Here is a 15,149-nt window from a genome sequence, read left to right on the forward strand (position 1 = left end):
CAGTAACCTGCAACTGGATTGAGTCAGTGACTCATAGTCATATTCATACGTTTTTGTTAACTGGATAAACCACAAAACAAACAAACAAACAAAACAAAGACCTATTTTTCCAACTGGATCACTGAAAAGCTCAGATCATTTAAATAATAATAATAATAATAATACATTTTATTTGTAATGCACCTTTCTCATAAGTGCTACAACATGTTACAAAATGCAAAAGAACAAATAAGTACTGTATATAATGGCAATAATCAAAATAATAATTACAAATTAAAAACTTAACCAAAAAGATGTGTTTTGAGAAAATTCTTAAAACAATCAAAAGGAAGACCATTCCTAATAGAAACAGGTAATGAATTCCATAACTTTGGAGCAATGCAAGAAAAAGCCCTCCCTCGCATGGTTTTAGGTTTAGGAGGTTTTAGAGGCTGATAAAGAGAGAGAGAACCAGCAGAGTGAAGAGGTATGGATGGTGTAACCAAATCACAAATGTAAACTGGAGCCAACCCATGAAATCTGTAATCTGACCAGGAAAAGTGCATACGTCTGCTCAGACCTTGACGTGGTGCTAAGCACTTTTCCACATCAAAGACTGTTTTTATAAATATGAGCGTTAGCGTGGATTTAAGCGTACGCACACTCTAAGATCAAATCTGTTCGTACGCACGCTTTATAAATGAGGCCCATGGTGTCCTCTACAGAGGACATGTATGAAATCAATGTCCTGTTTCGTAACAAAGTCGTATTTTGATTTGAAACCCCATAACATTTTCCTGAGATGTTGATTTATGACAAACAATTTGAAAATTAGTCAGATGTAAATGATAATAACAAAATATTATCATATTTCCATATGGGTGATAAATTTGATCACTAAATTAATGTCAGCCATTTTTAAAGACCAAGGAGAGAGAGTGGTCATGGTGAAACTTCCAAACATTTGGTATCTCTAAAAAGCCCCTGAAACGTGCTCTATACAGGACATCCAGAATTAAAACGGTGACATGTAAGGTCTCAGAGAAATTCGCTAAAATATAATCTCCTCTACAGAGGACAAAACTACAAAGCTGGGTGTCAGGAGGCTATATATTGCCACCTCTTAATAGAATTTGTCGGTAGACCTGCAAAAAGTGAATTATAGAAATCAAGTCTCAATGTAATAAAGGCATGAATAAGCCTTTCTGCATTAGGCCTAGAGAGAAAAGGTCTAATACATATTGCGAAAATGAAAAGAAAAAAAAAAAAGCAACTTTGGTTACACCCAACTTCCACACCTGGAAGTTGGGTGTAACTTCCAGGTGTGGAAGTTGGTTACACCTCTAAGCCCTTGACGCCGGGCCTGAGCCTTTCACTGATTGCTTACAGCTTAACGGAAGGTACACCCATAATTCACTCAAGCGTCATGGGGCGTAGGAATAAGGTGGATAGGAGAATATTTTAACATAATGAAATCCAGGTGTTCAAAATAATTATTGCCGTAAACTCCACATAAAACCATAATGTAAATAATAAATTTAAAGCAGCAAGGCCACATATTGTCAATGGATATAATCCATATATCAAATAGGAGTCCAGGCTGACTGGGAGGCAGCAGAGTCACTGTGAAAAGCAAATCCACATTGGCAGCCACATTGCACCAATGTCTTCTCACCAGAAACTATTTTTTAAAAACTTGACAGCCCTAGTCCTCATTCATCTTTAATATAATGGTAAAGTGTGGCTCAGGACATTTATATTAAATTACTTCACAATTATTTCACAAAAGAGTCATACAAGTAGGTAAGTAAAAATTCATAATTTTCATTTTAAGATGAACTATGTATGATATGTATGAAGTGTGAATTAAAACTTTGTCAGTGCAGATAATTATGATGATTCGTCAACACATCGCTAATAACTTATCTTAATTTAATCTTAATCTTATTAGTACCTATAGGTACTCCATAAATGTACAATAAAGTGCTTGTTCAGTTATATATACTCAGTGTACTTGGAGAGATCCTTGCATAGCTTTTTGTTTCCTAGCCACCACAATTCAGAAATTCCAAAGCAAATATTTGGCAAAATAAAAATGAGATGAGAACAAAAACTAATTTAAGAGAATCAGCATTAAAATGATTAAAAATTATAAAAAAGCTAACATATATATACATATATTCGAAATACAAGATTACACTTGAATCTCTGCATCGTCCAAGATGTCTCTTGGCAGTGTTGCCATTTTTCTATAGCATCCCAAACCTGTTTCTGAAACCACTGGTGAGGTACTGGGTGTTCTAACGGTAAGTAACGACAGAGAGGGGGAGAAACTAGGAGTCATTGCTGAATGGGTCAACTCTGTGTTTCTAGTGCAAGTCTTGGTGTATGTGGGCAATCTGACCAGGGGCAATCTTCTATGGGGCATTCTGGGAGGGACAGCACGTATTCCTGGTTGGGCAACTGCTGTGATGAGAGGAGGTGGGTGCAGAAGGCTCTGTGACTCTGGCTCCACATCTCTGGCCCTCATCCCTTCATCTGGAAGCATCCCAATGTCTGTAAAAACAGAGGCCAAAGATTGGAAGCGTGGCTGCCAATTGAGAAAGTAGTCCCGACCATAGCTTCCATGAAGCTGTTCCTCACAGGAAATCAGATTGGTGAGTGAGCCCTCAACTGAACCCTGGTCATCAGGCATAGACATGCACCTTCTTATGACCTCCTCCACTTCCTTCATGTTGACTACCAGAGGAAGCATTCCCTCACCTCCTCCTTCATCCCTGAAATTATGGAGACTCTCAGAACTGGGCATATTCACTATTCTAACTATACCTATATTGGCACCAGAAAGCGGGTCTTCATCTGCTGAGTGAAAAGAGAGTTGGTCTGAGTCCCCAGGAATCCCTGAGTCTGAGACTCTTGATGCCTGTTGTGTTGTGACAGAGCCAAGCTGTTTGTAACATGGAAACTTGTTGATCATCTTGATCTCTTGATCCTCAGCAGTCTCTTCCTCGGTAGATCCTCTTCCACTTGAGGCTTTTGAGTTTGAGTTTCTTGAAGGGTTTGGGATATACATTCTTCCCCAACTGTCTAATGGTTCTTGTAAATCGTGGAGGTTAATACCTCGGATACTGCTGTTAAGGTTGCCATCTGTTGTTCCTAAAGAGTCAGTCTCAGGGTTGAGGTTAGCAGATAAGGAGGTTGCCTTCTTTACGACATTCTCTTTGGACCTGTACCTTAGAACAAGGGCAATGAAGCTCATTAAAAGTAGGAGGAACACTATTAATGACACACTGAGACTGGCAGTGTGGACACTGAGATCAACACTTGCCACAGACTTTGCTGAACTGGATATGTTCACAACTACATGACAGGTTGACGACCTGGAGTCCAGTTTGGGGCTGCTTGCTAGAACTATCAGGTCCTCTATTGTCTCATTTGAGATCGATCTTCTTCTCTGATACACAGAGTTTGAGATATATAGACAGCCAGTTGTTTTGTTGACATTGAAAAATGGGGATGGGTTGACTAAAGAGTACTCCACTAAGCCATCCAGACCACCATCATGATCCATAGCCATCAGGTGGCCTATACTTTGGCCAACCTTGGCATTGGTCGGCAGAGAGAAATGGTACACATTCTGGGTGAAGATGGGGCTGAACTCATCAATGCCTTCGATTTCGATTTGTACTCTCAAGGTTGCCACTTGATCTCCTTTGTCACGTGCCTCTACCACAAAGCAGAATTCACTCTCTCGTTCATAGTCAAACATCTGCTTGGTATGGATGTCTCCAGTAAGAGGATCAATACCAAAGGCTTCTTTCTTGTCTGGGTTGCTACTGTCATAGTCCACAAAACAGGGGGTTAAAATGGAATAAGTAAGTAGCCCAAAGATTCCTGCATCTTCATCAATAGCATGTACTGTGCACACAGGAGTAAAAGCCGGCAGGTTTTCAGACACCGAGCAGTTGTAGGTAGGGAACATGAAGAATGGGGAATTGTCATTCTCATCAAGTACCAATATGTAAACAACAGCAAAAGATACTTTTTTGCCTCTTGGAGCACCACAATCTGATGCTTGGACTGTTAAGGTCATTTTTTTATTCTCTTCATAGTCCAGTGTTCCATTAACTTCAAGGACACCTGTTGCAGAGTCCACTCTGATCAAGCCTCTGCTGTTACCTGAGATGATGTTGTACGCTACAGTCCCATTTGCACCTTGATCAGGATCAGAGGCAGAGATATGGATAAGGGCTGTACCTATGGGGCTGTTCTCAGTGACCTGTGCATGGTACTCTGGATTACTGAAAACAGGTGCATTGTCATTAATATCAAGGACTTTGACTGACACTACAGTTGAGCTGTTCAGGGGTGGGGATCCCCTGTCTGTTACAGTCACAATCAATGAATAAGTGTCTGTGGTCTCTCGATCCAGTGTGTCACAGAGCACTACTTGGCCAACAGTTTGGCTGTGGGGTTCAGCTGGAATGCTAACAACTTCAAGGCAGAACCGCCTTTCGTCATTTCCACCTATGATTGCATACTCCAAACGGGTGTTTTTATTTGAGTAGTCACTGTCCTCTGCTAATAGAGTGAGTAGAGTGCTTCCAACAGATACATCCTCGGGAACATTCACCTGGTATGAGTTCTGTGTGAAGAAGGGGGCATTGTCGTTGAAGTCCACCACCTCTATGTCCACAGAAGTGACACTAAATAGACTGGGGTCACCACTGTCACGTGCCTCCACCAGCAGCCGTAACATGTTTCCATTTGCAACATAGTTCAGAGGCTTGTTGGTAAACACTGAACCTGTAGGCAGAAGAAAACTCACTTGAAATGCAATTTTACACACAGGATTGTTTTATTATTATAGCAAGATTCACTAAATAGAACTACGGTAAAACTAAAACTTCTTTAATTTACATAACTGAATAAAAACCACAAATAAAAAAAAAAGAATTAATTTTGTGTATATCTAAGATACTTGTATTATACTGTATGCTCCCCTTTTCTGTGTTTATTAGCATTTATACAACAGTTAGTTATGGTTCTCGAATTGGCTGATCGGCCTAGCGCCTTTTCCAGGCATGCGATATTCTACTAATATCACACATAAACCGTTTCACAATTTGTATCATGCCACTTGTTTCTGCCGGATCTATACTGGCAGCATTTTTCACAGAGAGCATCAATAGCAGAGGAGCAAACCCGCTATAATTTTACAAATACTACTGTTAATGTGCCACAGAATGTAGTTGTAAGAGTTTTTTTAGGTGATAATGTAATTGTTCAGACCTCAAATGAGAGATTTATATATAAACAGTGCCATTTTGAAAAATAGATCTCTGAGCGGGGGGCAGGGGGTGGGGGTGTAATTATGATAATAATGTGACTTATTCATGTTTGTTTATATTTATTTTTATTATTATTATTACAAATTTTATTACATAAACAGAAACACTGCACAGCAGTTAAAAACTGTGGAACATATAACAAAAACATATGTATTTCGTGTATTTAACATTGTACATTAACATTACATTGAAGGTCGAAATGGCCGGTGTGCCCTTCTGTGTCGCTGTGATTTAATGAGTCATTTATGTGATATTTAATGTGATTTAACATCATTTCCACCACCGTGTTTGATATTAAAATCAGTGTGACACACTTTGCAAAAGGCGTGGGCATTGTCAATATGGCTTCGAGATATTAAATTAAATTCTTCCATCCAGCTGTTGTTAAATTTACATGTATATTTTGTTTTTCACAACCTGAGTCTTCTCCTCCCATTTCTACCAGTGACTGCTTGATTCCTGCGTCTTCCCACGTCTACTACGTGCGCAGATATCAACAGCGCAACTGGGTTGTAGTAGGTTGCAGGTCACAAAAGGGTTGAAATTTGTATGATGTGTCTGGCAACTCCACAACCTATTGATCACATCATATAACGAGGTTTGGGCCATACAAATTATGGGAGTTTAACAAAATGGGAGGGCGGTGGATGGTGGGCTTGACAGGTATGCCGAGAACAGATTTATCTTATTTGGTATTGAGAAAGGGTCTGTTAGTGATTATGATTTAGACTTCAGTGAAAGATACATTATTACGCCATTACATGGCGGCAAAGACAGTCTTTATGAGTGAGTCAGTAGCAAAGTCTTGTAGCCTATATTGAAAGGGACTGAAACAAGGTTATAAACAAGGACATTATTTTTTACTTTAAACAACACCTTATAAGATGCAACCGACAAATGCATTCACTAGCGCTGTCATGGGAAACTGTTAAAAGGATACTAATACAAATGTATTGCTTTCTTCAGCAGATATTCATTTTTTTATGAATATAAGATTATAAGATTGACCTGAAGAATAAATATTATATCAGATTCATGTAATGATCTCTCTCTCATCATATTCTATTTTACATAATACAATAAACTTCAATGAAGCAACTCTGCATTCCTTCATTGCTAGTTCTTGCTAGTTTTAGAATTATTAACTCATTAGAATTATTAAAGTCTAGGGGTCATATGTTGAACTGTCAAATCGAGATTTGAATCCATGGAGGAAGAAGGGTTTTTAAAAAACACTCTGTTGTTGTTTCTTATTTATTTACACACTTGTGCCATTGAACTGTTGTATAAAAGCAAGCTTGCTTTATTGTATTACTTTAGTTAGAGATTTGTGAGCAAAGAATTTGTGAAAAATTACCATTGTCAGGATCAATGTAGAACCCTCTCAGTGGGGAGGAAAGAAGCCTATATGAAATTCTTCCATTTTGGCCAGAGTCTTTATCAGTTGCTGATACAGACACAACATATGTGTCTGCTGATGTATGCTCTGGCAACAAAACCTGGATGTGTGCAGCAAAAGATGGTCAGTACTATAAGAAGAGCATGAATAGTGCATGATTGTATCCTACAATACTAAAAAAAGTGATCAAGACCTCTTAAAATAGTTTAATATATTATTTTTACCTGGTAAAATTCCTGAGAGAAGACTGGAGGGTTATCGTTGACATCCAACACCTGGATATAGAGTTCGGCCTCAGTTTGATGGACAGAGTCTGATGCTTCTACTCTCAATGTATAGACTGCTTGATCTTCATAGTCCAGGCTCTTAGTTGTAGTAATTACCCCTGAGTACTGGTCAATTGCAAAACTTCCACTTGTCCGATCTTTGAATCTGTATGTTGCTGAAGGACTAAGGTCTACATCATTTGCAATCACTTGGGTGACAATGTGGCCAACAGGAAGATCTGTGGAGATGGCAAGGAAATATTTTCAGTGTGTTGTTCTTTAACATTTTGAACACATATTGAGACGCTTTAAATCAAATAAGAAAGGTGTGAAAATGCTGGGATTGTATCAGTAAACATAAATAAGTTTCATACTTTCTGCAATGGTCACTGGTTCCATGAATGGAATTGTAGGACTATTGTCATTTACATCTACAACCTGGACACGGACAGTGCAGGTGCCTGTAAGGGGAGGACTTCCCATGTCCTTGGCCTGAAGAATTAATCTGTATTTGAAAAAAAATATATATATATATATATTTTATTAAAAATAGAAATTCATAACCTTTAAGGCCAACAGGAAAACAAATAGTGATGATATGATGTCTTCCATGATTAGTCAAACAATTTCCAATAGACCATTTCCATGTAAACTTCATTGTGAGTAGAAGAAGGTTTGTCATACTTGTAGGATGAGAATATTTCTCTGTCCAAGACAGCATTGGTGGCAAGAATCCCACGAACAGAGTCGATCACAAATGCATTATTGTGGTTTCCATCCAAAATGAAGTAACTGATCTGCCCATTTATACCACTGTCAGAATCTGTCGCTAACACCTACAGAATTAAAGTTATATAATGTTAAAATTAGGATCTGGAATGTAAGTTAAAAATCTTTTTTGGTTAAACTGATGATCATACACATGATTCAATATTTATTCACAACAGCCACTTGGTTAAAAAATAATTCTGAAGTTATAAAGATTTTTTGTGTTATTTTGTGTTATTGTGTGAATCAGAGTTACAAGATAATTTTGTAATAAGTGCCATAATAATCATGGCATGGTCAAACAAATCCCAAGATGTACCTGCATGACAAAGGTGTTATGAATTTGTCCCTCCCATACAGCTGTTCTGTAGTAGCTTTGCTTGAAAACTGGTGTGTTATCATTGATATCCTGCAGAGTGATGGCCACCCTGGCATAGGCGGTTTGGTGTCCATTTTCCGCCAGAACCACTAGGTAAATTTTAAACTGTACCTCAAAGTCTATAAGTCTCTGCTCCTTAACTGTGATATCACCTGTCAATGGAGAAATTTCAGAAAATTAAAAGCTTGACAATGCCTCTGGACCACATACTTTATACTGCAAAGCACTTTACACTACAAAGCATGATACTGTTTATTCTTCTACAACAACTTTGTTACATTTACTTTCTCAATACTAAAAATATTTAGAATTTTAGAAGTGCCTAACTAAAAGGTGTTGAAGTTAGATTTTTATTCTGTTGTCAACAAAACTGCCAAAAGAATTAAAGAATTATTTGAAAACAAATGTTTTTTATTATTATTATTATACATACAATTCATTAATTGTAATGCATTGCAGTATCATCATTACCAGTACCACCACTGATAATAATAATAATAATAATAATAATAATAATAAGTAATAATAATAATGAAAAGAAATTAGTACATTTAATTAACACTTTTAAATTATAATGATGACTATACAGTTCTCACCTGTAATTGGGTTAATAGTGAAGGCTTCATTTTCATTGCCGCTGAAAATACTATACTTGATCATTCCTTCATCTGCTGTCTGGTCATGAGCTACAACATTTGCAACCCAAGAGCCTTAGAAATGATAAGTGATGCACACAAAAACAGTCAGTTCAGTATCCACAAATACTGACCTTCTCAGAAATACAAGCTTTTCAAAAATGACATTTAAGTAAATTACATTTAAGTAAATCAGTGCTGAAATGTCAAGAGAAACATCTTAAAAGTGAAAAACATCTCAAATCTGTAAGCTTAAAAAAAGTTGCTCAAAGTATACCTGTTTTGCTATTTTCTGGCATTGTGACTTCATAGAGCTCCTCAGTAAACTGCAGCGGCGGCTCTTCACCGTTAAGCTGAACGAGCAGAAGGCAGCTAGAGGTGAGGGAAGGTTTACCTAGATCCACAGCCTGTATACGGAGCAGCTTTGTCCCAAACACCTCATTACTCAGGGGGACTTTTAACTTGACAGATCCAGACCAATCAACCTGAAACAGCTCATCTTCTTCTGCTAGGCTAAACACTACTGTCCCATTGTCTCCTTGGTCCGGATCTTGGGCTGTAACTGTTATAATGGATCGATTAGGATGTGTGGTCATGGAAGAGACTGACACCCGCATGGGTTCCTTAACACATGCGGGTGGATTGTCATTAATATCTTCTACTTGTATTGTAACTGTAGCAATTGAACTGCGTGGACCTTGGCTGCAGCCGTCAGTAGCTACAGCGCGGAAGACATGCTGGGAACGAGTTTCACGGTCCAATGGCTTTGTGAGCCTTATCACACCAGTTGAGCCATCAACATAAAAGTTTCCAGAATTTTCCTCCTCCAAGGAGAAGGTCACTACACCATTGGGCCCCTCGTCAGGATCCCATGCTATCAGATGTAGGATCTCTGAACCCACACGGAGCCCCTCGCTAATGCTGGCATGATAGCTTTTCCGAGTGAATGAGGGGCTGTTATCGTTTTCATCTGAGAGGGTGACGTGCAGCAGTGCAGTGGAGCTCAGAGGTGGACGCCCATGGTCAGTAGCAGTGATGAGGAGGGTGTAGTTGGATCGCTCCTCTCTGTCCAGGAATCTAATGGTGCTGATCGCTCCAGTCACAGCATCTATGCTGAAACACTCTTCAGCTTATAATAGTGGATGAAAAAGAGACACGAGCACTGATTCTCAACCTGAAAGTTTTTCTTCAAGTATACATTTTTCATTACTGCAAGACTGGAGTAATGAAAATTAAGCTTTGCCTTTACAGGAATAAATTACATTTTAAAATGTATTAAAGTGCCCCTATTATGCTTTTTTCAGCTATTACCTGTCATGTAGTGTTATATAGCTGTTTGTGAATGTAAAAGGTCTTCTGCAAAGTTTCAAAGATCAAAGTGCCCGATAAGAGAGTTATTGTCTCCCAAAAGAAAGAACTGATTCTGAACTGCCTGAAAGAAGTTGTCCGTCATTCTAGTATTACTTCCTGCATGAACTAACATAGGTTTGTAACAAATTTGCATAATGTCTTCATTTGCTGCCTGCAAAAAATGTCTACTTTGACCCTCAAACACTATAGTGCTAGCTGAGGCTTGGAAGAGTTTGGTTTGTGTTGTTGACATGTTGAGAATACGCTGTTTCATTTCTGACACATGCTGTAAACAATTAGACCAATCATAACAGACTGGACCACCTGACCAATCAGAGCAGAGTAGGCTCTCGGAAAGGAGTGATCACTGTGATCCCACCTCTCCCACTTAAACTATTCGATTGTGGAGGGAGAGGAGACAGAAGAGACGCTCGCCAGCTATCTCTTCTTTGGGTTGGCTTCCTCATTGAAGGCTCCCGTCTTGCCCTCAAAGCCATGTCAAACAACATTGCGGCTGGTGAGCAAGGCGTATGCGGTGGCAGGTCAGGCTGGTGGGGCCCTGCATACTATGGTGGTGTTGCTGGCCTTCTAAGCAGACCTATTAAAACAGTGCTTCTCTAACCTGTTCTGGGGACCCCCCACCACTTCACATTTTATATGTCTCCTTCATCTAACACACCTGATTAAACTCATAAACTCATTAATACAGACTGCAAGGTGCAACCCAGATGTCTGGGTATGACCAATGAGGATCACATACTATACAAAAGACCTGGATCAGGGTGAGGGATTGTCTCCTGAACTGCATTCAGCCATGGATCTAGCCCTCCGTGCCACTAAGACGACGACCCATGCCATTGGCAGCTCTATGGCTGCTATTATAGCAACAGAGATGCATCTGTGGCTGTACTTATCGGGCATTAAGGAGAAAGATAAAACTTTTCTCCTTGATGCCCCAGTCTGGCCCTCTGAACTTAATGGAACTACCGTTGAGATGGTGGTGGAGAAGTTCAGAGGGGTGAGACAGCGATGGCTGCAGTGAAATGAGGTGGTCTACACTCTTACCTTATGAGAGGTAATGCTTATTTTTTCTTTTTTTTTTCAACAGAGAAACGGCTTGTTGTGGTCAAATGATGAGACTTGTTTTTGTGTTGATTACCCTCCCTCCAGTACAGCTGAAGGTGACATTTGCTAGACAATGCTAACACAGCCTCTGTGAGGTTTTAGGGAAGTGGTACTTATCACTTAGGCATTCACTTCCCATCAGTTGCCCCCTCCGGCAAAGTGATGGTGCAAACATAGTCTGAGCTATGTTAGCATTCTCCCTGAAAGTCTGCGTGGGTTATAATAACAAAGATGGATCTATTGCTGTAAGCATCCCTCTTTGTTATTTGTAACCCCTTCAGCTTTTAAGCTGGAAGGTGATGTGTGACTTTAGCACGCCTTCTCGCACTGAAAAAAAAAAAAAGCCCATCTATGGGTGTAGAACTTGGCAGCTGAGAACTGTGGACTAAGAACTTTGCAAGAAGTTGCCCACTCTCTCATCTGTCAACCTCCCCAATTCAACAGATTGGGTTTTAAAGTAGGGCTATGTGTTCCTTTCGGATTAGGTTGGTTCCAGTAAACTCTTTTTTTTCAAGGTATAGCTTGGAAGATGAGATGGACCAAGCCAAAAGTAGTGGCCCACTCTCTCATCTGTCTGGGGATGAAGCAGGGTTATGCTCCCTTGTAAATGGGTTAGTGCCCATTCCCAGAATAGTTGAAGGCCATAGCGGCAGTGCCTTTTAGCAGAGTACAGGTAGACTGTATCATGTTAGCAATCCATTCGCTTATCTATCACCCTCTCCAGCACATAAAAAAGCTGGCTATATAAAAAGCTGAGGAATTTGCTTCACACACTCCCTTCGGTAAGCTGCTTGGTTGATGTGATGGTTGATGTGATGATATATAGAGTTACTGTGAAGCGACTGCATTTCTCATCAGTTGCCTGGTTCAGATTATTAGGCTGGGCATGGTACTGTGGATTTAGCTGAGGCTATGTCTGTAGTCTCCCCTTGATAGCTCTGCTATTCTGGCTCTAGGCTTTGCCTGTCCTGCAGCCAGTGGCTCGAACAGGTTTAAGGCAGAAGTCCCTTGGTTGGTATTTGAGCATTTTCCTAATGCCTCTACAGTACGTACTAGATTTTCTAGGGAGCAAGGCAATGGTGTCACAGGATGTGTCCTAATTGGGTGTTGACGCTGATGTCTAATTCTGGGTCGAGGCCAAGATTTTTTTTCAGTGCTTTGCCTAACAAGATTGTGCTTTGTGAATTCACAGCTTAGGGGCAGGCATTGGTCAACATGCCATAGTGGGTATTAACGTCCCTGTAGCATCAGCATCTGACACAGCATCAAGTTCCCTTGAAAAGGAACATCTTAGGGGTGCATATGTAATTGTACATATGCTTCATATGCCTGTGGGTCTTCCTTCTGACAATTCAAAGTTGATGATGCGTAATGCAGGACTGCCGTCAGCCAATAATACTGCTGTGATTTCACACATGCTTCAGACACTGGGTCCTCATAGCATCAGCATCTGATGCAGCATCTTGTTCCTTTCTCAGGAAACCGGGGTTACATACATAACCATAAGATGTTATTTTACATTGTAATAATATTTCAAAATATTACAGTTTTTACTGTATTTTTGAACTCAAAAACATTAAAAACCTTACTGACCTTAAACTTTTGAATAGCAGTTTATATTCATATTATGTACAAGTTGTTTGACCATAATGTAGCAAATACATATTTGGACAATAAAATTCCAATATATCAGGGATTAGAATGAAATGGAATGAATGAAAACATCCCTGTTACTATTGTAACCTCCATTCCCTGCTAGAGGGAACGAGACATAGTGTTGATGTAGTGACACTAGGGGTCGCACTTGGGAGCCCCAACACCTCTGATACTTTGAGAAAAGGCCAATGAGAATTGGTGAGAGGAATTTGCATGTGCCACTCCCCTGGACATACGGGTATAAAAGGAGCTGGCGTGCATCCACTCATTCAGGTTTATGCTGAGGAGCCGAGAGCATGTCCCAGCCATTTCAAAAGGTGGTTCAATGTTGTGACAAGAGGGACACCATCAGGGAACAGAGGTTACAATGGTAACCAAGATGTTCTCCATCTGTCACTCACTTCAACGTAGTGTCGATATAGTGAAACTAGGCGTCCCTATGGAAAATGCAACAAGAAGCTGAACCATGTTATGAGGTTTTGGAGGTGCAGATGTCGGCAAGCTACTGCATGTTAGAGACCTGCGTGGGACGTCCCATTCTGTCTCACTCCCGCCAAAAAATATGTTATAAATCCCGCATAAAAGTAGTCTATACAGATTTTTGTCCATACATCCATGAAATATCAAGTTATGTGTCACCACAACATCCCAGCATAAACGCTCCCTATAAAATATTTGTTGTTAAAGCATCAACATTCACAAACCACAGTTTTAACAGAAAAGCAAGCTGCTGCGTGCATGTTTGGTATGGCAGAATGCGTGCACAGAGTGCTCCATTTACAATGACTAAAATCATCTCAGTTTATCGCGATCTCACAAAGCTCTGTTATAACACAATGAATATATGAACAATGAATCTTTCATAATGTCTACACTTCGTGTGTTATAATAATAGGATTCGTGAGTGCGCAAATTTTAGCACTGCATGAAAACTCTTTTGAGCGGTGAGAGGATTCTAACAGATTGGCCATTGCGTCTCAGAAATCAACAGATATGTGATTGGCTATGATCAACACTGCAAACACAAGTTATAAATAGAATCTTTAATAGAATCTTGGTTTGTTGCTTTTTTGCAATATACGAATAACAATTTATTCGTTTTTAGATATTTTATGTTTAGAAATTTCTATTTTGCAGGAGTCCCACGAATCATTTGATTCTCCCGCATTCCGCACACCAGGAGTGTCTCACCGCCTGTGCCCGCATGCGCCCATCAAATCTTGTCCGGCGCTGCACTCTGTTGCATTGGGTCCCGTGGATCCCGCGGGAGTGCAGGTCTCTACTGCGTGTCGGGTAACAAGTGCACTCACAACATTGTAATCTTCCCAATGCCCCACGTAAGTCATGTAGTCCTTTGTACCATGTGGGGACAGAAAGGACAGTACTTACAATGGGAATAGGTCACTTCAGCTGGTCTTTTGACCTTTTCTCTCTTTTTTTTTTTTTTTTGAATAAAGAATCACAGCTGTGTGAACCAGATGTTAGCGTTCTTCTTCCCAAGTGGGAAAAAAACACTATGAAGACCGCCTCCTGCCTGGGATGTTAACATGTGGAGAATACATCACATGGACTTACCAATCGGGAAGTACCACACGTGGAAAGAAGTTTCTGCAGTAGGTCCTACCTGAAAACGGAGGAACTACTACAAACACAGTGAGTGGCGATAGCGATGGAGCTCTGCCTAGGGGAAGACACAAGTTTACCGACAGGGAAACCATACAGTGGAAAATACATCATATGGTATTACCATCAGGGAATTACTACATATGGAGCACTTAGCCCAAGTATATGAGCTGACCTGAAAAGGGCATGCTACCCAAGTACTGTATATGGGCTGACCTGAAATGGGCATTCTACACAAGTACTGGGCCTGGCTTTGAATTCCTCCATTGAATTTGATTGCCGCAGGGTGCTGAAGCGTAAAGTACATCCAGGATTCGCTGGCCCTGGGAACTCATGTGGACAAAAGAGCACACGTTATCTCCTCAGGGAGGGGAAAGGTGATGTGTGCAAGTGGTACACCCGGCCAGTTGCCCGCAGTTTACCTGCTCGTACCTGACAACACTCAGGACAAAAATGGCTCAACCAGGAGATCGTAAAATCTTGCAAAAGTATTAGGTGTCGCCCAGCCCTCCAATCTGCAGATATCTGTTAGAGAGGTGCCAATGGTTAAAGCCAAGGAGGATACAACACTTTTCATGGAGTGTGCTTCAAAAGGGCACAGTACAGCAAGGCAATGGC

General features: G+C 40.2%; 1 protein-coding gene across 1 annotated transcript in view; it reads right to left on the reverse strand.

The window, feature by feature from the left end:
* Nucleotides 1-1,894: 1,894 nt before the first annotated feature.
* The window catches only part of dchs2 (dachsous cadherin-related 2), a 39,934-nt gene continuing 26,679 nt past the window's right edge, over nt 1,895-15,149 (reverse strand). The window contains exons 13-20 of the mRNA XM_051899747.1: nt 9,055-9,906; nt 8,739-8,852; nt 8,083-8,294; nt 7,680-7,831; nt 7,370-7,500; nt 6,954-7,234; nt 6,688-6,829; nt 1,895-4,785 (exon numbers count right to left, since the gene is read on the reverse strand). Of these exons, the coding sequence (XP_051755707.1) occupies nt 2,174-4,785; nt 6,688-6,829; nt 6,954-7,234; nt 7,370-7,500; nt 7,680-7,831; nt 8,083-8,294; nt 8,739-8,852; nt 9,055-9,906 (4,496 nt within the window). The 3' untranslated portion in view covers nt 1,895-2,173. The remainder of the gene's footprint in view (nt 4,786-6,687; nt 6,830-6,953; nt 7,235-7,369; nt 7,501-7,679; nt 7,832-8,082; nt 8,295-8,738; nt 8,853-9,054; nt 9,907-15,149) is intronic.

Source organism: Ctenopharyngodon idella, chromosome 1 (genome assembly GCF_019924925.1).
Source record: "Ctenopharyngodon idella isolate HZGC_01 chromosome 1, HZGC01, whole genome shotgun sequence".
Classification (NCBI taxonomy): Eukaryota; Metazoa; Chordata; class Actinopteri; order Cypriniformes; family Xenocyprididae; genus Ctenopharyngodon; species Ctenopharyngodon idella.